The sequence below is a fragment of the Vidua macroura genome, chromosome 6 (genome assembly GCF_024509145.1).
Source record: "Vidua macroura isolate BioBank_ID:100142 chromosome 6, ASM2450914v1, whole genome shotgun sequence".
Classification (NCBI taxonomy): Eukaryota; Metazoa; Chordata; class Aves; order Passeriformes; family Viduidae; genus Vidua; species Vidua macroura.
This window is the reverse complement of record NC_071576.1, coordinates 34,824,047-34,846,751: the sequence shown is the minus strand read 5'-3', so window position 1 is coordinate 34,846,751 and position 22,705 is coordinate 34,824,047. Positions and strand designations below refer to the sequence as shown.

At 37.5% G+C, this 22,705-nt stretch overlaps 1 protein-coding gene across 11 annotated transcripts in view; it reads right to left on the bottom strand.

Moving 5' to 3' along the window:
• Positions 1-22,705, bottom strand: part of PCNX1 (pecanex 1) — an 89,414-nt gene that overhangs the window by 64,975 nt on the left and 1,734 nt on the right. For all 11 annotated transcript variants that reach the window (XR_008437776.1, XR_008437777.1, XR_008437778.1 and 8 more), the window contains exons 2-6: positions 16,239-16,447; positions 10,225-10,330; positions 7,537-7,582; positions 6,603-6,692; positions 3,503-5,203 (exon numbers count right to left, since the gene is read on the bottom strand). Coding sequence is in view for 8 of the 11 variants with exons in the window: in XM_053981614.1 (XP_053837589.1) it covers positions 3,503-5,203; positions 6,603-6,692; positions 7,537-7,582; positions 10,225-10,330; positions 16,239-16,447 (2,152 nt within the window). In the remaining 3 variants the exon portion in view is untranslated. The remainder of the gene's footprint in view (positions 1-3,502; positions 5,204-6,602; positions 6,693-7,536; positions 7,583-10,224; positions 10,331-16,238; positions 16,448-22,705) is intronic.

The following is a 22,705-nucleotide window of genomic DNA, read 5'->3' as shown; positions in this document are numbered from 1 at the left end:
GCAGTTTTATTTACAAAAGGGTATGCATCTCAAAAACTTAAAGTAAATAAACCTTAAATTGCAGCAAGCTGTAAAACAGAGCAGCAACTTAAAGAGCACATCTTTTACAATTAATATAGAACTGGAGAGAACACTTGACTTTTCAGGCCAGCTCAAGTTTTACAAAACATCACTGTGTTACATACAGCATTATGGTGGTTATTTAAATGGTTACAAACAGCAATCCAGAAACACATCTGACAGAAACCAGGCACAAGACAGTGCAAAGAGGGTATTTCCAGAATATCACTAGACAGTGGAGCAACTGCAACTAACCCATGACTCATCAATTCACTAGCTACTTTTGGAGTCTGAATAGTTGAACAAGGATAACAACTACCATAAGACGCCTTCCATTTTTTTATTATACATTCACCACATACACTTGATTTCAGAATTTTCACATGCTGTTTCTCTTCATTTTAATGAATTGCAAATTCTATTCAAATGCACATACTATCTCACAGCAAGTGAGTCATTCACCACTTCCTGGCATAATAATACAGAAATGAAACTACTAAGTTGTATCTGCAGAAGTGAAATATGTACAAGTTTGTATAACATCCTGCTTAGTAGAAGATTAGTAAAGACCATATCCATTAAGATACACATTTTAGCAGTAACACAAACAAGAATGTAGCTCTAGTCTCTGAAGATTGAAGGATAAAATGAAGTTATAATTACTGATTTAAATCATATTTGAAAAACAGGAACTAAAAGCTGCTGACTGGAAAAGAGCAGGTGGTATTAATATCAGTCTTTTAGTTATCTTGTGTGCTTCTGTTAATTAGTTGTTTCAGAAAGTTATCATAAGCAATAACAGACATTTAAAAATATTTATATAAAATTATAAAATAATCCTTTCAGCAGGAGGCTGAGTCAGACTACTTCTAAAAATCACATCCAACCAATATTCCTTGATCTCATGAAAATCCAAACCAAGCTGATTCTGTAATTCATTTGCAACAATAATTTCTTAATTTTCTCCAAAAAAATGCTATACATATATACACATGACATGTATTAATATTACACATGTATGTCTTTAAAAAACCTCCCAAAAGGTGAATACATCTCAGTAGTAAGAAATACTGGCTATAAAGCACTTAGATTCTAAAGAGTTAAAACATTTTCTCTCATTACTATTAGTCATGGGTAAGCCTAAAGAAGAAATGCACAATTAAAGATAGAGATGTTACAAAACTTGTAATATAAGCTATAAATTGTGGGTAAAACAACCCAACAAACCCACACAAGAGAAAAACCAGTAAAGAAGGACACTATGAAAGAATTAGTCAGATTGATCATGAACAGATAAATGCAATGTAATTACTGCCTTGGTGCTAGACAAGACTGAATAAATGTTTAAGTAGTGCTAAAGAAAAATTAAGTCATAAATCAAATACTTCCTTTTCTCTTGGTAGGAAGAAACAATATACAGCCAGTGTTATTAACCATATCATGTCATCAGATCTGGAGAACTCGATTCCAGATTGCTTCTTCTGCAATCCACAGAGAAGTACGGCTTGGGTATTTGCCTCTGATTAAAAACACTATCAACTTCAAATGACCCTCATGTAAAATTTTAAACTGGAAATGAATCAGGCCAGCAAGAATGACAGCATGCCTTTCCTGCTGAAGCTGCTACAGATTTGTACCTTTAAGATTGCTTTGAAATGTGTGGAGTGAAATGGTGGGGAAGACAAACCTTTTCAAAAGAGCAATCAAAATATTCCACAATATTCAGCATCTGTGTTCCATCAATTCTTTCAGACTACTAACAAGTAGTAAGCACATACAAAGTCTGACATGTTCTAGAATGTAAGCTATGTTAATCCTCCTTTGCACATAAAGGGAGAATCCTATTAGCTTTAAGCAGTAATAACACAAAACAAAATCAAGTTTTGTGCTAAAGAAGGCATAGAGTCAAAATGGTAAATACATAAAGGAGATCTTTTATTAGTCAAATTACTCTCAGTGGACATGAAGAGCTGTCACTTTAACAAGATCTTAGGAAGAATATGTGTTAAGTGTTTAGCTTCTACAGTCAGTACTAGAAGAGCAAGCCCGACTCTTTTATTAAAGCCCCTGCAAAAATCTGTAACTAGGAATAACAGAGAAAGTAAAAAAAAAAAAAAAGAAAAAAAGAAAAAAAAAAAAAAACCCAAGAACAAATCTGTATGCATACACTGGTAAAATAAAGCCATATAAATAGGTCTGAACTAATTGTAAACCAGTCAAAATTCATCAGTAATCAATACACAGCTGAACTTCAGTGTGGCACGCTTTCTTTTCCTCCCCAGAAATCAATTGTATTGATTTTTATGGCTGTTTTGTTAATAGTGGGGGACACACCACAAAAACAACTCCATGAAAAGCCCCAAACAAAACCAAAAGAAAACCCCACTATTGGTCATACATCTTATCTCACTGTGGGCTGGAAACCTCTTTTTAAGACAAATTACTATATTCTGTTTAGGCAGTCTACATATTAGGAACAGTCAAATTTGCTATAGTTTGTTAAAAATACCTGTCTTTATCTAAAATACTATTTTATGAAGGGTTTGTCCACCTAGCTGTAAAGATCCAAATTATCTGGTAGGTGTTGGCCTTTGAAAATTCCAGAAGTCAGACTGAGTTAATTACCAACCTCATACTGTTCTGAAAATGTATTTGAAAGACACTTATCTACCTTGACACAAAAAGCCTTCCAGTTAAGGCAGCCAATATAGTTAACCAAGAAAAGAAATAAACATTATAATAAGCAATAAACAAAAAAATATTAAGAGCTCCAAATTTTGTTTTAAATGCCACTACTCATCTGTATTAATAACAGCTACTCCAGGTAGCTTATTTTTCACAATACACCAAGCAAAACAATAGTTAGGGAAAATAAGAGGAAACTACATTCCTCTCCAGCACTGGAAGGCTATTGTGTTCACATAATGAAGACAAAAAAACCCGAAAAACCCAAAGTAAACAAGACTGTCTAGCCAGCAGCAACAAAGCTAAGCAAAAATTAAATCCCTAGGAGAATTAAGGTTAGTAACAAGACCATTATAAGAATCCACAATTAAAGGCAGCATGGTAAGAATTTGGGACTGGTTTTATTTCTCGATACTACCTCAAGTCATGCCAGAGAGGCTGCAGTCATTTGTATTACTCAATATAATAGAGCAGGTTTGATTTGATCACAAATAGTAGTTTTAAGATACAGCTTTAATTAATGAGGACTGCTAGGTAACAAACCCCTAACATCTCTACTTATAGATTTTGTAAAACCTGCTTGGATTCAAACCCATTTCAGTAGATCTTTCAAGATATTACGAAAGAAACGGTTTTTCAGTTTTACTGGGCAAGAGTAGAGAAGGGAGGATGCTTAAGTATAGTTTTAATTTAAGTCATAGATACCAGTCTCATTAACAAAATATGACAAGGTACTTCTGGTAGGTCATTTACTTACCTCCACTTGCTGATTCTTGCTCTTCCCCTTCAGGAAATGTAGCCTGGCTTGGTAAGCTATTCCTAGAACGAGTGACTGACTCTAAGTGTGAAGCCCTTCCCAACAGAGATAGCTCATCTAGCACCTCTCCTTCTTTGGCTTCCAAATCAGATTTTGAAGTGGTTAACTGTTTTATGTTACCTGGTGCCATTAAACTATTTGGGTCATTTAAACAAGCTACAGTACCACTGTCCAGGCTTAATACTCTGGCACGATTCTTGGCACTGTTTGTGCTAGAAGTCCGTCGTGTAGATCTTTTTTTGCTAATTCCTTCAGAGCTTACGTGGGTTTTGTGAGCATTTTCAGAGTCTGTGCCCCCACGGTCTTTAGAAACATATTTGGTCTTTAAAGCACTGTATTTTCCCTCAGGAGACTGGCATGAATGGGAGGTGGTGCTGGAAGAGCTATCACTGCTGAACTGGTGAGCTGACTGCATGCTTGATGTCCTGCTCAAGTCACTTTGATCACTGGAGTCCTCATCATGACAAAACACAGCACTGTGAGGTTTAGTACCAGATACACCTCGGAAGGAAACATATTCCCTGTGCCGACTTGAATCAAAACTACTAGCCCGCTTTTTTCCTGTCCTTCTCCGGCTGGACTTGTGGGTAGAGGCTGTTCGATGTATTAAACTAGAAGATTTTGGTCGAACATCTCCTTCTTTTTGTTTTCCACTAGTTTCTTTAGCAGCTCTTGAATCTACTAACACAGCTAGTTTCTCACTCTGCTCATCTCTTTGTTCAGCAGGCTTCCCATGCGGCCTGTCAGCTTGTGTAGTCAATTCATTGGCATGTGGGTTCTTATTGGCCTCTTCTGAAGCAGAGGCACCAAGACCTTTCTGGCTGTGCATCTCATCAGATGCATTAGAACCCTTTACCTCTTGAACACCACCCAGAGGACTCACTTCCACAGCAGTCCTTTCGCTACTAGTCCTTTTGTCAGTAGTAGAACTACTGTCATCCTCTGAGTCGACACCACAGTCTTTTTTCTTACCATCCTTTTTCTCTTCTCTTGGAGACTCCTCCTCATGCTCTGACAATACACTTTCTATATGCGTTGAGCTAGTATGTTCACTTTTATAGCTACTGATGGTACTGTTGGTGTCACGATCAGTCCCGCTGCAGTAGCTTTCCGTTGAACCACTGCTTCTAGTACTCAGGCTTCTCAGACTGTCCATACTTTTGTCTGCTTTCAAGGATTTGCTCTTCCCACTCTTAGTCAATGGTTGAGGGCTGCTACTTTTCAGAATGTCATCTAACTGAAAAACTCCTGAAATGCAAGAGTTCTCACCCAAAGACTCTCGGGATCCAGAAGGGGGCTTGGAAGCTTCTAACTCACTGACAGGATCTAGTCCTCGTTTTTGCTGATAGAGGGGGAAGTCATTTAGTGAAGCATCTGGAAAAGCAACAGCAGAGCTAGAAGTCCTTGGTACACCTCGAGGTCTATGATCCTTCCTATAGGAGTGAGAATGCAGAGTTACCAGTGAAGCTACTTCTGTGTCACATGCACTGTTTTTAGACTGGTCCACAAGCTGGTTGTTCGAGAGGCACACTTTGTCACCGCTGTCCCTTTGCAAATCCTGTCCAGAGGACAATGATGGTTGGATGGAGACAAATGAGTCGTTCGACACCAGACGAAAAAGCTTCCGATCAGTTGCCAAATCTGTTTAAGTACATATTTAGAAATATTCATGTAGAATGTTCATGTAAGTTATACAACTTGCTTTAAAACTGTTTATATCAGACAAAGTAAATGAACTTAAAAATCCAATGGCAAGTACTATGAATTCATCACATTGCCATTTAAAAATATATTATTACATTTGGGCAAATCTGACAGGCCTTTTTTAATAAAAAAAGAAACCATCAATACCAGTTTATCCCTAGCAACTACAAGATAAGGCAATTCTGACAAGACTCCAACCTCCTCTACTGCTTATGTGTCTCAGACTTAATATTTTCACATATCCCAGAGTTGTTTTTTGCTGTTAAAGCAAATAATGAAGATTTACTGTTAGCGCTTGGTTAAAACAATCATTCCTGTTACCCATCACAAGCAGTCTCCTGTAAGTGTCCATCTGCAGGCAGTACTAAAAGTCAGCCTACTTTCCTTTTTGCTACTGACACTAAAAATAGAAGATCTGGAGGCCAAGTTAAGTTTCTACAGTTGTTAAATTCCCGTAGAGTATATTTGAATGCATGCACCTTAAGAGACTTCACAGTTACATTATTCAGCTGAAAGTCGCAGAACCCTGCTGCCTATTACAACAGCATGGCCACCTATGATGCTCCATTTCAAACACACTTTTTGCACTGAATCACACGGTAATGATTGAATCATCCATCTAATGGCTCTAATCATCCATTAGTGATTAGACTGGCAAAAATGAATGGTGGTATTCTCAGAGTTAACTTCCTCCTAATCACCAGCAAACAAACCAGCAAAATCAGCAAGGATTTCCCTTTGGTTTTATGCTCTGTTTTAGTCTGAGCAGGTCTTTTCCTGGCAATGAAGCCAAATAAAAAATTGTCCTGTTTAGTTTAAGAACACAAGCTAACAGTTTCCTTACATAGTAGAAAAAAAACTTAAAAATTCACCAAGCTCTGGTAACTTGCATCTTGGAAGCGGCCTATAGCTCTAAGAACATAGAGCTCTGTATAGGGTTATTTACTTTATAGTAAAGCCTGCCATATTTACATTTGTCTGTACTCATAAGGAAAGCAAATTAATCTACAATGAAGTCCATTAACCACAGGCTACCTGTAGTCGAAGAGATACTGTCTAAAGAAATGTAAGTTAGCTACCTTTCAGCAGCAAGGTGACAGTAAATATTTATTACCTGCTGGAAGATGTCAGAACAAGGAACACACATTCAAAAAATAAAGTTATAAGCATTCAAATTACGCTTCTCAGAAGCTTGAGTAATTAAGAAAGGAAACAGGGAACTTCAAGATAGACTCTAAGAAAGGGTATCAATAAACTCCAGGAATTTATTTTGCATATTAAGCAAAGGTTCTGCAGTAACAAAATACCATGTTTAAATATGGAGAAGAAATTTTACCTTGTTCTTCACTCCCTTCTTTACATAGGCTAGAACTCTGGCCAAGACTTAAACTGATATCATCAGAGGTCTTGGCAGTGTCAGTATCACCTGCAAGTTTTAAGAAAAAAAGAGTACTAGTGCTCAAAGTATTACACCTACATTCTCAATTGTCATGAAAGTGTTACTTGTCTTTCTTCATTTATAGGTAAGTAACAATAGTTACATAATTACAATAACACAAGCTTTCTTTTAGATACGAGTATTGTCTACTCTATTTCTATTATCTTCCACAGAACTCAATGGCAATCAAGATTTTTTTTTTTCCCCCTTAAAGGTGTATCTATTGGAATATTTCTTTTTGCATGCTTGTCCATAAAAAAAGAGGAGTAGACTAAGAAAATACCTGTAATAGTCAGAAAAGCAAGGGAAAAAACAAAATCAAGATGACAAAAATTTGCATTCAATTTTTTTGCCTTATTATTGGCTGGATAAATTTATAAGAAAATACTCATAATATGCAAAATCATTATCTTTTCATCTTAGAGGAGTTCACAAGGGCTGGAAATTACTTCAGCCAAAAGTCAAACAACAAGAAGTAATCAAGTCATTGATATACAATACCAGAAGGGTAATTGGTTGCACTAAACTCAAAATAGTAGAGAGAAGTCTACTCTAACCAAGTCTTTGGCTTTGTATTTTATAGGCAAATGGAAAATCTGTCATTCCATGGGAAGTAGAATACAGGCCCCAGAATATTCTCTCCTCATGTTTTGGTCATATCATTTGCATGTCCAAAGAAGACTTCCCCCAACTAGAAAATGCTGTATTTCACTCAAAAAAAGAAAAAAAAAAAAAAGTCAAGATGACTAAAGTAGACAGTATTTGGAAACACAGTAAACAATAGTGATTTGAAGTGCTCCTGCAAGGTAATTTAAGTAGCTAAAAATCTCACCTTTGATGGTTGCTGCTGTTCCCAGACGAGATAACCCAGATCCAACCTAGAAACAGGAAATTATGTAAAAAGCTGTACACTTTCAGAAAATAAACAACTGTTATTTCCTATTACTCCAACACAAGCATTTGCCTAGGAGAGGTTTTTAAAGGCACAAAAGAATCCAGCAGCACAGTGCTGTAAAATTCTGACTATGTTTCCACTGCAAAGAGATGAAAAGTCATGTAATTAAGCATCCAACTACATCACAGCGCTATTCCATTCAAAAGCCAGTGTTCATGGAGACTTTACTATGCTGATTTTAAAAAGTTCCTAATCTAGGAATTCTCCTTACTTAATGTGGCAACAAAGTACAAGTGCAGAGCTACACTAATAACTGCTGCTGTAAAACTTAACATTTAATGCTGTGATTTTGGTTGTCTAAAATGCTTAAAGAAAACACCATCTTAGCATAAAACTTATCAATTTTAGTATAAAACTTATCTGTTCAACACACTAAACACCAAGCTAAATCCAAAAACTGCTCCCATGTGAAAAGATACATATTTTTCCAGTTAATTTCACATTCAATGGCAAACCAGCAGGCATGGTATCTGCTCATACAAAAAATTTCACCATTTAGGTTTGCAATCTACCTTTCTAAATATATCCTATAATCCACTGGAGATTACTTTGCAGAAATGCTAAAGAGAATTTGGTCTTACCTTTAATAACATTTTCAATACAACCTCTCAACTATAAATAGCATACAACGATGCAGGTGTCAGATAATTAAATCACTCAGAAATAAGATAGAGGAAGAGCACTCAAAGACAAACTCTGAACCTATAATACATAAATATGATGGCCATTTGATTGGTAGATGTATACTTACTGGGATGCTGTTTTCCAAAAAATTCCTAGTTAAAATTACTCTGGGGAAAAGAGCATAATTCTACTAATTATTTTCTGTAAGCACAGCAATTTCAGGTAACCTGAAGATGTGTGCAGATCCTATTCAGCCATAGTAGAGAAGAACAATGGGTTTATAGTCTGAAAAAGCAGCTAAGAGCTTGTTCAATACATTTTCTTTACAACATTGTCACACACACTTTTAGTTACACATTTTGTCATACTTCAACATTTTTCCATTCAATAATATGCTTTGATGAAGGCTGTCAGTGAATACAAATGCATAATCACAGCAAAGCTATTTCACACAGAAAAATTGAACAGAACTCAGATGCTTACTGTTCATGTTCCCTTTTGATGCTGCACATTCAATCACAGAGGACCAGTGAATACTAATTTTATTAGGACAAATAGATTCTAAACACTATACTTTCTTTCGCAGTAGCTTGAACTTCTTCACATGCTTTAATATTAAAACTGTTATGTTTGGAACATTTTTTCCAAAGACCAGTCAAAGAACTAGTCTGGGCATCATGGTTCTACCTTCCTACATGGCCCATTACTTCCTATTCCTTTGCACCAGCAAAAGCCTTCTCTCTTGAAGAAAAATCTCTTAAGAGTATCTATGCTGCATAACTGAGCATGATTCAGATAAAAACACCAACATTAGCATACCACTGCACTTTATTATCTACTGCTTGCTCAGAGAGCTAATTAGAAGAACACGATACTGTAATACCATGCCAAGGACTTCCATGTCATTTGAAGACAGGTTCTATGTCTTTACCATGATCCTGCATTGTTCATTATCAACATAATTGTACAGCCTGACCACTTCATCTACTTGTACTCATGAAGGATTGATAAAAACTAGCCACAACCAGCTAAATGTCACAAGCCAAACAGAAGGAATAGCAAATCCAATGCTATGGAATTTGAACGCATAAATGTAGCAGACATAATACAGGAACAGAGCAACTTCCCCAGTGAAATACAAGGCAACTAGAACATAATGAAGTTACATTAAAATGTAATAAAGCCATGTTCTTCAGCACTTCCATCTAGCAAGATGCCCTATTTATTGCTTTCTTCCCAACCATGCTGAACAATCAAGGAAGTGAAGAGTTTGCAGAGGACATCAAAAAAAAAAAAAAAAAAACACCAGTGTTAGTCTTCCCATTCCTAGCAGTTTATCTTTATACTTTTTAGCAAACTAACTTTTTTGACAGCAAAATCTGACCTATCAAGAATCATAACCTGCAGAAAGCCATTCACAGCTGCAAGAGATAATCAACAGTGGAAACATTCTAAGATAACTTAACAGAAGCCTCCTCAAACACAGCATTTAAATTTACCAATTAAGCTTTAAATGGCAGAGCAAACAAAAGTAAGGGAAGAAGACGAAGTTAGAACATAAGCATGAAGATACAGCTTGAGCTACCCAAAGAGACAGGGGAATCCCACCACAGTGCGTTCTTAGTACTTAGCTCACCATACTCTGAGCCATTTTGATTTCTTAAATCAGAAGAAAGCTAACTGAGGAAGAGGGAATACTTTCTGATGGGACAGTAGGTTCCCTTTCAAAATCCAACTATTCCTAATTTAAATACAAGATGGGTTGAGAGGTACACTGCTGGGAGAATGCAATACCTTCCTAAAAAAGCAGTTACATACAGAAAAGAAAGATGTTTTATCTAATAAAAATTACCCCAAAACCCCATAAAATAATAGGAAGAGGTTGTCTGCGGACTGCAAAGCCAGCAATACTAAAGCAACAACTGTAGCTTTAATTCTTACCTGGTTGTTTGGATCTATCCCAGCATAAGAATTTCGTGAACTACAGCCAACAGGGGGAGTTGCTTCTCGTATGAACTCTGACATCTCAATCCCTCCACCAGGGTCACTGAGAGAAACATTAAAAAAAAAATCAACACATTATCCCCATCAGTTAAACGAAATTTTTTCTATGTTGAGCGCATATTCAAAACAAGTTTTCCCTTCTCAAAAATCAGGGGCTCAAATACATCCCAATATCTTGGATGAACACTGGCTGTTTGACACAGGAAGCTCAAGTCCGAGCCAGAGCACTCCATAACTCATCACAGAAACTGCTGCTACAAGTCTACTGTCACCAGCCAACATAAACTGTGAAGACTTAGGCCCTACAAGGCATTCCAAAATGCTGACATATTAAATTCTCCCTGTCTTTATGAGCACACATGTTACTTTTGGATCAGCTGTTCAACTATAACACCCAGAAATTCACCAATAGAAAAAAATACTACATAGAACTCAGAGCATGGAAAGGACTCCTGGTCCTTTCCTTAGACTGAATCTGGGAGCAAAAGCAAGGATGACTAATGAAGAAAGCCACATGCGAAAGCTTTTACACATGCAAAGACATATAGGGCCATAGTATCTCTCCCAGGGATGCAAACCACATCTTTCTACTCAAAAATAACTTCCCTTCAGATACTTTACAGTCCCTACCAAGAAATATTTTGAGGTACAACATATACACCATTGCATCCTAGTGATTTCACCCTTTCAGGATTAATAACTATTGGTTTGAAAGTATTTCCTAGAGCAACACCATCAAATTGCAATTCCACAGAATTCAGCTTGTCAAAGGCAGATATTTTATGAAACAAAAGCAAGTTGGATTTGTCCATTAGACAATGGGGTCTGAAGTCAGTTGAGGACCAGAACACAAGGATCCAACCTAGCACTGATTGTTAATTGTGAAGAGGAAGCAGTTGAGGCACTCTTTTTCCTATCCCATTAAAGTTCTCTTCAAGCACCTTGATCCAGGAGACTTGTAAACAGAAGTATCTGCAGGGTAATTTGACACTGATCCTCTCTGCTTCTTCCCAAATATGAACAACAGCTTCTCAACAATCAGATTCCAGTGTTTTGCTTAACAAAGTACACACACACACCACTCATCCAGCCAGACCAAATACACACCAAGACAAAGGCCCCCTGAGGAAGGGAACGGAAGTGGACAGAAGCACTGCGAGACTTAATAGACCACTAGTCCTATAGGAAAGTCTTATGCAAGAAGAACAACACTTAATAGGGTGGCCTGCACAGGGCCAGGAATGGAAATCGATGATCCTGATGGGTCTCTTGCATCTCAGTATATTCTATGATTCTAATAGTTTTTGAAATACATGGACATCAATCAAGGATATTGTAAACAAACTGTCTATACACTAAAGGACCAGACACATGATTCATCCTACAGCATGACATATTAAGCTGTTGTCATCTTGGAGAGGTGTAAAGCCACAACCTTGAGAATCACTCTAGATAATATAAGAAGCACGTGATTCTTCCTGCATTAGAGGTGACAAAAAAGGACAGTTTGAAGTTATGAATATATTCTTTCAGTTAAAATAAGTTAAAAGACAACCAGCCATTAGTTAGCAGAACAACTGTGGTCCAACTCCAGCAAATTAAAAAAATAAGTGAGAAGCCATCATTTTGTTACAGTTCAGCAATGAGACAGGCATACTCATAGAGATGGCTGTTTACAGAGCCCTCTCTGACCTAGTATTATCAACTACACTAAGGCAGGTAAGGAAAATGAATTTTAAAAGATACAGCACCAGCTTCAGCCAAAGCATTCCTTCTGTAAGCATTTTAAGAATACGTAAGTACATAACATGAATTTAAAGACTAAACTGAAAAATTCTCACAATGCTTAAGTTCAGCATATATTACAATGTTAACTGAAGATATAACAAAGAATGCCTTTCACAAAAAGATGGAATTCCTTTCCTGATTGAATAATTCATTAAGAAACACTGCATGTGATTGAAGTACATCCTATGAAGTAGAAAAACAAGTCATTGCAAATAAGCTTTCATGCATAGAACCAGGTAGTTAGCCAAAGAAGGTGGCAATTTTGTCTAAAACGGAACCATCGGATATCAGCATAAGCAACAACAAAATCCATCACCGTTCTATTCACAGCTTCTATAATCTGTGACAGCACACACAAATGAATGGATGAACAAAAGCTAGTAACAACCATCAGCAAATAAAGTCTATAGGAAGAAGCAGGAAACAGATTTCTAGGACTGACCACTTTACGCCTAAGTACCTGGACTTTCTCAACATCCAGAGCTCTTTAGGAGTTACATGACGCTAGTGCTGTAGCCAGGCCTTCCTGATAAGAAATTCTACAATCTGTTTCTTACAGTTTCCTGTTTTCATTCCTTGGACAAGTGTTACAGTTTACAGTTTGCAAACAAAGTAACTGCAGTGAAGTTACAACACAAATCAAGAAGATTGAAAAAATTACATCCAGCAAGAGACTGCTGTGAAAGAGGCACTCAAAAATTACATAAAGCAAATTAAAACTACTATTTCTAATTATTAGTAACTCTGAACGAAAATTACTATCTGCAGGTATATCTCATGTCAGAGACTAATCAAAAGCATGAAGAAGCATTAAGTCTACATGAATTCAAGTTTAAAATCTGACTTAGGCTGATTGACTACAGAAATCTGGCATTCAGACCAGAACTTCAAGGGGTAATCAGAAATAAGTTACTTTGATTTCTGGACAAAGCAGAGGAAGAGTTTTAATGTTTTCTTTTCAAAATCATCATCTGTCCTTAGTGTCCAATAAAAGAGTAGGGTAACTAGTCAGGAGGCTGCTGTCAAAATACATAAGAACCACTGCATGTACTGCAAATCCTAGATCACAACAGATTCAAGTATTAAGAGAAATTTTCTTCCAAGCTTGAGTCACTAATGATAGTCAAAAATAAAAACTAACTCCAAACTCAAGAACAGGTCTGCCAGCCACAGAAAACTGCAAGGAGAATAAACAGTAAAGGCAAGGTAACAGTCTTAGAGATCGTATTTTTTAATATTTGCTCATATTTAAGTACATTGTAAATATTTCAAAGATGCAACATTCTCCAGCTACTAGCTTTACTTGGTAGAAGAAAATGTGAAATTTATGTAGCATCATTATTACAGTTCCCCCATGCTGATGGAGATGAGAAACAGCGATGTCACCAGATGAACACTTTATGATACTTTGAACCATAACAGCCACTGGCAAGAAGCTATATTCATATATACAAAAGAAGGATTAACTTAAGTGTTTTAAATTATTTATGTGGGTACACTGATACCCAACAAAGATCATGCTTGCACTACTTCTTCTGTATTTCTACAAGACCAGGAGCCTGTATCCCCTTTACTTGCTTTCATGAAACCTCACATGAACATTACTATACTAACACCTGAAGTATGAAAACAGCAACTCACATTCCTTTCTCTAAATTAAGACTTTCTTTCAAAAACATGAACTAGAGAATTTCAGCTTTAGAAAGAGGACAGCAAAAAAATAAACAAGGCATTTCTAAAGGAATGGTAAGTTTTTCTTTGCTCAAACACGCTGAAGTTTCATGGAAAGAAACCCCCATCCACAAACCACAATTAACTGAAGATAAATAAGCAGTTTGAGCAAGCCCACAAATGACAGCATATAATTTGTTAGATACCTGAAAGCACCACTTGGATGATAAAACATCTTCAGAAAAAAAGAGCAGCAGTTTTTAGAAGCTAAACAGAATCCTGAACACAACCACTGCTTAATCCTGCAAAAAAATATACTAGGATTTGTATCTGAAGTGCTCTCCGTGACTGTTTATATGGCAGGGTAAAAACTCAAGGATGGCTTTGCAAACTATACTATATGCATGTTTACTCAGTATCACATCCTGTAGCCTAAGCTACCAAAACTAATATTCTGATTCTGCAAATATTTAAGATAGTATCTCTGCTCAGATCTCCCCTATATCCACCTTGTTTTAGGGGAGCAGAGTGTAAAAATCAGAAAACCCTACACATACGTTCTTTTCCCAGACCAGTTTGGGTTTTTATTAGTGTTCCAATTTAACTTACTAAAAAGGTTACAGCTCAATATTAAACACTCATTCTACATCCCATCTACTGGTTTGAATGCTACCCCAGAGTTCTTGTAAGCTTCCAGGCAAAGATTAGTGTATACTGTACATCCCACTTACCAAAAAGTAACTCCGTAATTTCTGCATTGACCTTGTTCCCAGTTCTAGTTAAGAGACCTGAAAGTGGGAACAAGGATCATATAAAAGTTAATGAAACTTTAGTTGGCAAGGAGGACACACAGCATTAAACTAACCTCTACTTCTGAGCTCACAATGCTTATAATGTAGTATCTCGTCCCATGTCAACTGCTCCGTAGACAAAACAGAACTGAAACACCCAGAAGTAATTTACAACACTAGTAGAAATTCCCTTACCAACTTTGGGCCCCTGTTTTGGAAGCAAAAGCTACATGGCAAAAACACCAAACAAAAAGAAAAACCCCACCAAAAACAACTCAGACAAAACACCTATAGGTCACACCTAAAATATGCATTACCAAGGTTGCATGAGAAAGAACAGACCACTAGTTTACTTTCATGAATTTTATTAAGCAGAGTAAGCATTAAGATACAATTAGGGAAGCAGTCTGCCAAAATACCTCAGTACAGTGTTGGTAAGGTATAGGGTGATCTAAACAGAGTCACAATTAAAATCAGCAGCTTCAGTTGCCAAACACATCATGGAAAACGGGTCAGGTTTATAAAAGATTGATACAAGAAGTCACTGTATATCAGCTTTAGAGGAATCTAAGACACCGTTTTTGCCAGCAATACCTGAGCTGAGAGAAGATACACAAGAACTCAGGACCATGAGAAGCTACCCCATATATGCACGGGAATGTCCTTTAACTTCTAGGCTTATCATTCTAAAGAGCAGCAGCTTAACACTTCCTTTCTTTAAAAGCATCACAATAAACACACTCAAGAGGCTTCTTTCAACCACGTTTCCTTAGTAAGACACACAATCTTTTAAGAGTCAGGACAGCATACAAATCATCTCACTTTGAAAACTACTCACGGCTACTAGTACCGGAAACTCAGAGACAAGAGAAAGGTCATCGCTAAAAGCTAACAATTCAAGGTTGATTTATTTCATGCAGTTTAACTTTTAAGATGGTCACAATTATCTAAGGCAGGCAGAGGCTTTGATATTAGAGCTTGTAACATCCACAGTCTGATCAAACTGGTTATGCTGGCCTTGCTGATGAGTCATCTTTTACTCTTCTTTCTCCAAATAGTCTGGTCAGAGGAGAAAAACCTCTGGCACTGGTTTCCTCTGGCTACAAAGGAGATCTCTGGAAAGGAATCATCTCCTATTGACAGTACTTCAGAATCATTATTGTCATTACTGAGCAGAGCAATTCCAGAATTTCCAAATTCACAGGACAGCATTCTCCTTGAAAAGACTATGACTGGAGTCAAGCATTGTATCCAACTCCTGGTTTTGCAACACTAAAATTGAAACACAATCAGAGGCTCCTCCTAGTGAGGAAATAATTAGCATGTAGTATGTGGTCTTTGACAGCTAGATTTTTAATACTACATCTACTACTGAAATTAGATTACTTGTACTAATTATGCTCATTAAGTATTTAGTGACCTAATCAGCTTACATTTCCCATGCTATTGTTTCCAGCATGTTCAATACTGTTCTTGAACTCCTTTGGGGAAGGAACTAGGAAATTATTGTGAATGCATAATTTCAAACCTAACACATAAATAAGTCTACTTTTCAAGACCAGACTTAAAACCATCTTTCAGAACCAGAGGTCTGTATCTATATGCCCCAGTGTTTACTCTCAATCACCATTCCAGTTACACAGCTGATGAAGACAGGACTGTTAGTCATTTGAAGCAGTATGCAAAATTCAGCAAACTTACCTGGGCCCATTGCTGTCTTTCCTCTTGGCTGAAACAATGCTTTGTTCTGTTTTTGCACCTCTGTCCATATGCTCATTGGCATTCCTCTCCACAATTTCTCCCTCATCCAGCGCCCTGTGCAAACGGTAATTCACCATCTTCAAAACGATAAAGAGAGCTGCTATCACTGGGCAGTAGACAGCTACTATCATCATGGAAGAAGGAAGAGCCTTTCAAAAAAAGAGTAAGAAAAAGTTAATGAACACAAGGTTGGATAGCCATAAGAACACTCCCTAGATTATAACTGTTTAATGGAGAAAATATGATAATTCTGAAAGTTACACCACCTACAGCCAGTCTTCATGTGAAAAATGTTAAAAGTCTAGCAACACAGAAGAAAGAAACGGTTGCACTACCAAAGATACTAAACCACCACAGCATTGCACTAAATAAACTTGTTTGACTGAACCTTGAGAACCAAGTTCAACTCTCACTCTCTTCTTCCATGCTTTTGCAATGGAAGACCTAGACTAGGAAACTTAGAGCTAGCAGGTGTGAGACAAATATTTTTAATTGTTATGAATAGAAAAAAAAGGGAAGATTTTAAGCACATGAAAAACCAACCAAGCATGGGGTGAGATCTTATTTCAGGGCTAGTACACAGCACCAAGTCCATTTCAGAAAAACTTGATGCAAGTTTGACAGCATGGCTGGATGGCAGAAAACCTGCTTAGATATCAAACATTGGTGGTTTGACTTCACTTGTCAGCTTCCAACAGCTACTGCTGCATGACAAGACACTGATCAGTCATAAAAGCCAAACTGTTTCCTACTTGCATACATAAAGAGGTTGCTCACATGTGTGACTCACACACTGCACAGCAGAACACAACCTGCAAGACCACAGGCAGCAAAGATTTGTACTAGATCATTGTACACCCATGAAAAGGTAGCCAACACATGTTCTGAAGAAAATTTTTCATCTGTATGAAAGGCCACCAGAAGCCACATTAAAAAAACCCCTCAGTCCTGAATGCAACACTTGAAATTCCACTCAAAGCTAAGAGTGGAATGCATGCAGCTCTTGCAGAGGTAAATAAGGCTTTTGCAAATCAATCACTTCAGCAATAGGTATTGATGAAGTCCAGCCTGACAGCTATTCAGGAGACGTGTTCGAAGTACTGGTTAAACTTCAGATTTCACTTCAATGTATTTATCCTTCCAAAACATGCTTTATTTGTGTTTTTAAATTTTGCCATTTCCCTAGGCAGTGATTAAACAAAATGAGATATTAAGTCTCAGTATTCATCCCAAAATTGACAATTTCCTTTACAAAAGCAACAAAAGTTTAGGTTGTGAAGTATTTCACTGCACCACTTCACCCTGCTCACGGTGTAGTTTGACATATACCTCCAAAATATAAAAATACACACAGACAGATGACAATCAGAATTAAATATCTGATATCCAGCTTGAACATTAATGTAGTAAATGAGTAGAACAAATGAACTGTCTTTTTAGACCTCATGGCTGAAGGACAATTCCAGCTTATTTTCGTACCTCACTAGAGAGACCATGGGAAAAGAGGAGTCATAATTGATAAAAAAGCCTCAGGAACATCTTGCAGAGTCAAAACAATGCTCAGAGTAGAAGACAGCAATGCCTCTCTAACCAGCGCATAGAAACATTTTGAGCTATTTTAAATTGACTGGCTGACAACATAGCAAAACATTAGGCAATGTAACAATCTCTTACTTCAAACTATTCCCCTGAGTCTTAGAAGGATTTTAAGTAGCATAACTTAACCACAGTAGGCAGTCAAACAATTTTACAGGACTCAACCTGGTCATATGTGCTGAATAGAGAGGCCTCCTTTTCCTTTTCTCTACTCATTTTCCCCTTTGACTCTTCAAGATGCCCCCTGGAACTTTGATCACCACGATGACTCTTTATAACCTAGCAAGGTATTCCTCCAAAACAAGTCAAGTCTGACAATTATCAACACCTACCTTTTCCTCCAAAACAAGTTAAGTCAATACTGAATATAACATTTGAAGTAGGCCAGGCAAACTAAGCTGAAGTTTGCTAAGTTTCATTTTGTATGCTGAGCTGGACATCATCATGATGAACAGAGATTCACTCACCAAGCACCAGCTAAGGAGGAGAAAGAGGAAACAAGCTACTTAAAACCAGCATCAATAAGCAAACAGGATCCACAATGATATGGCATCCCTACAACCCCTGAAGCCATGCTAGGATGGTTTCCTCAAGAAATGAGGTGCTTCTACTTCCAAAAATTTCAGTCGGTTCCCTGCAGGCAAGGGCTAGCCTGTTAATTTTGGAAAAACACATGAGCTTCCTGTACCTGCTAGGCAGTCTGCTACCCCATCACACACAGCTTCACCTTTCCTCTCCTTTACAATACTCAGTGTTCAGAAGCATCAGACTAACGCTAGATAACAAAAGCTAGAGTTACTCCATAAAACACACGCCTGTACTCTTCTGTCTAGAGAGCTCATCAATTTCTCCCCTCTACTCCGTCAGCAGTGAGGTCACAGTATATCCAGTTTATCTTGCAAAATCTACACATCCAGTTTTTCAAATGAAAGCTTTAAGAACAAGCACAAGAAAAAAAGCAAAACACCTCATGTAACTTGCAGCAAACCTAACAGGGAATTCAAACTTTTTCCTCATATCCTGTTTTCACAGGATTGCAGAAAAATTTAAAAAAAGCTAAGGTAGTCAGTTACCTTTTCTTCTTCATATTTGTAGTAGGTCCTCATCTCAGAATAGGGTATATATTCTGGGAATAGAAGACACTTTAGCTAGCTTAGTCTGCCATATGAACACACTTGACATCATCTATCATGCTGTGGTGCAGCACTGCCACCCATGGTACCAGCAACTTGTCTGCAGCAAAGCTTCAAGAGGAAACTTACTGCAGCCTAAGCTAAACCACTTGCAACTTCTATTGTTCTTAGCCAAACTTAGAAGCATTCAACATAAATTTGGGGTCTTCTCCCCACAAAACAAAGCAAGTTAAAGTGAGATTACCATTTCCAACTGTGCTCAGCATTTTACCACATTGGAGGAGAGACATGTTTCATACCAGCATCCCATGTGATACCACCTTCAAGACTGGAATACAAATCTAAGTCATACAAATTCCCCACTAGATTACATCTTAAAATCTAAATAATTGCACATACTGAAGTATTTTAATTGAGCCCAGCACACTAAAACCCTCAGGCTAGAGTTGTTACTAGACACCACTTGGCCACAAGGCTACAGATGGAACAGTATTTCAGAGAACACTCATTTTTACTGCACATTTCTACTCACTTGCATTAGCACCAAAAGAACACATACTCCACAGCAGTCATCACAACAGAAGCTCTTGTACAATATAAAGAGCTACACAGAACCAAATAAAAACTGTGTGCTTTTAATTATGTTCTGTTGAAAACTTCAGTTATCTAATGAGTGAACAAACCCAACTATTAGATAAACTCCTACCCGAGATTATTTCTCCGAGTCTTAAAGGGAAGCTAAGTAGTTGTCTCAAATATGGGGGGAAGAGGGAAGGACACTGGTTTTCTACCACTTTTCCCACAAGTTACTTTCCAAATTTAAATCTTTCAAGCCAACTTAACAAATGCAAGGTATACATATGGACAAAGGTAAGATACAGCAAAGCACAGTTAAGGAGGACTATCTCTTCTGAAACCTCCTGGCTGTAAAATTAGCTCACTTGTATCACAACACACCTCTTCTAAAAGAGTAGTTAGAGAAAGGTTTAAGCACCCCTAGATTCCAATGATCAAAATAGAAAAGAAACCTCCCACCATCAGTTCCAGCACTAAAATAATTCCATTCAAACTACAGAAGGTCACTGTATCTCGAATGTTTCCAGCGCATATGTGCCAGGAACCAGAGAAAACTTCATTGATCACAGGCTGTACAACATCCTTATGAAGAAACTAATACTATGTGGATCCTACCTAATCTGATTACCTAGCTTTAGCTAGGCCCCAAAGTTGTAACAAAAATTCCATATTATTTTCAAAAAAGAAATGCATTAGTATGAGTGTTTTTAACAGCTAAGTCTTCAAAATCAAACCAGATTGCAGATCCCTACAAAAAAGGTGTTACCACCTAAACATTAAGAAGTAAGTCATTTGGTAAAAAGACTTGAAAATACAAGTATTTTGAATCCAGTATTTTATAGAAAGAGTTTTCCTGGAAAAGAAGAAAGATCAGGAAACAGACACCGCTTTGTCCTCAATTCTTGTTTATGGACAGAGCCCTTAAGAACTGCCATTATCTGGAAGAAAGTTCAGTTACACGTTATCTAGTTTTTGACCAAAACCTCAAAGCATACAACCAAAACTTGAGTAGCCAAGAAACTACAAGTGTTTTAGTACAATAGGGCATACCAGGGATCACTATCACAAATTGGATTTCAATTATTTAACATCTTAGTTTAAGAAACAGGACATATTTTAAAAACTTCAGTGGAACAAATTTCCATGTGAAGCTACATTTATATGACCTACTTCTATAACTATGTACACAAGTCATGAAATTAAGTGAACTGTTGACTAAACGAGCTCGACTTTGACAGACAAGTTCTGTAGGTACACGTGAGCCCATCACCCCAAGCAAGGTACAGTCCTGGCTCCTCTTCAGTCACTGGCAAAATTCCACAAGTGCCAGAGCCAAGACTTCACCCCCTCATGCACACGTGGTGGGGCTGAAACAGCATTCCGACTAGGGGAAGTGCTTTGGCAGCCTCCTCTCTTTCCCCTCCCCCCTGCAACACTGATGCATCACATTGGCCTCTGCATTCAGGGTATTTTTTTCAACTCTACCACTAGATTTTACAAAGTGATTGGACAGCTTCCCCATATAGAAAGCACATTTTCTTCTCCCAGTTTCAATTTTGCATTAGAGTAAAAGCAGTGATCAGCTCTTACAATGGAAAGGCACATCAAGAAGCACAGTTGAGTCTGTTACTGAATACAAGTACACAAACAGGATAGACTTAACTAGTCTAGAAAGCAGAATTTTTGTACATGTACTGCCAAGCCTCAAATGCAAGAACACAGATTCAAGCAGCTTCCCTAAAGCAGGCACATCTTATTCTAGACCCCAGTTCCTTCATTATCTACATGTTTATTTTTGCCACACTTCCAACAAGTGCAGTTTAACTGTATAAATACACAAGAAAAAAGTATCCAGATTGGCAAAATAGATACATTTAGGTATCTTCACACAGGTACAACACTCACTTGCACCTGCTTAAGCTCAGAAGGCAGATGAGGGACCAAGGAAGAAAGTTTGGTTAGTGAATTCTAATGTTAATTTAAGTAGGTTTGTACCACACATTAAATCCATCAACCCTAACAGCACAGGCACACACATACAAAGGAACACACAGATTTATGGCATTACTTACTGACCACAACCATTACCAGATTCCATTCTGAAAATACCAGATCAACAAAACAAATGCACAGAAAAAAGAGCAGCAATGTTGGGTGCACTAAACCAAGTCTTAAAGCAGTAAGTGCACCTGAATTCCCATATCCTAGGAATTACTTATTATTATTTCTGTTGGAGGTTAAATAACATTTGGGGGGGGAAAAGTGATTAGCCTACTGTTAAATGCATTCAGCCTTGAGAGCCAGCTACAAGCAAAGTTCTTAGGGGATACTTTTGTCTTTGTTGCTAAAAAACAGCTTGGAAATAACTACAGTTATTACTGATCCAATGCATAAAAGCAATGCTATGATCTTGTAATTCTTTACACGGGGAAGTTTTATAAGTAATATAAAGCCTGTCAGCAGTCTTTCTATACACCTTGATTTTTTAAACACACAGGGTTGTCTGCCAGCAACAAGTCACTTGAAGCCAGCTTAGAAACTCCCTCCTACACACCAGTGAGCCATGCTCAGAATTCAGATTACAATTACCTAAGACTTTTAAAGCAAGTTCTGCTTATTTATGTATGTCCTACAGCAATGCAACACTTACTGCTTTTTATTCTGAAAAAGAGCTTGCGAGATGCTAAAGAGCTAAGGTGACCAACACAGTTCTGCCTGTTTAGTTTATGTCTAGACAACACTTAAACGGTAGAGGGTGGAAAGAGGGAAAATGGCCAAATATGATTCAATCTCCTTTAACTTGTGACTAATCTCCCTACTTATTCTCAGGGAAGTTGGCACTTGTTGCATCTTTAACTTGTCCAGAGCTATGAAGCAAGAGAATTTCTCTGACCTCAACAAAACCCAAAGCAGCTTGCTGCTGTCTGTCTTTTCCCTTTACACAGGAAAAAGTGTTTAGGCAATACTGAAGTTTACCCCTTTGTACGAGTAACTGAAGCTTACCTACTGCTTTAAGAGCAGCAGGAGACTCAAATGCTGGCCCAGATTTACCATTTGTCAAAAGACCTATGCGCAATATAGATCAGTCCCCTTTCAAAAGCC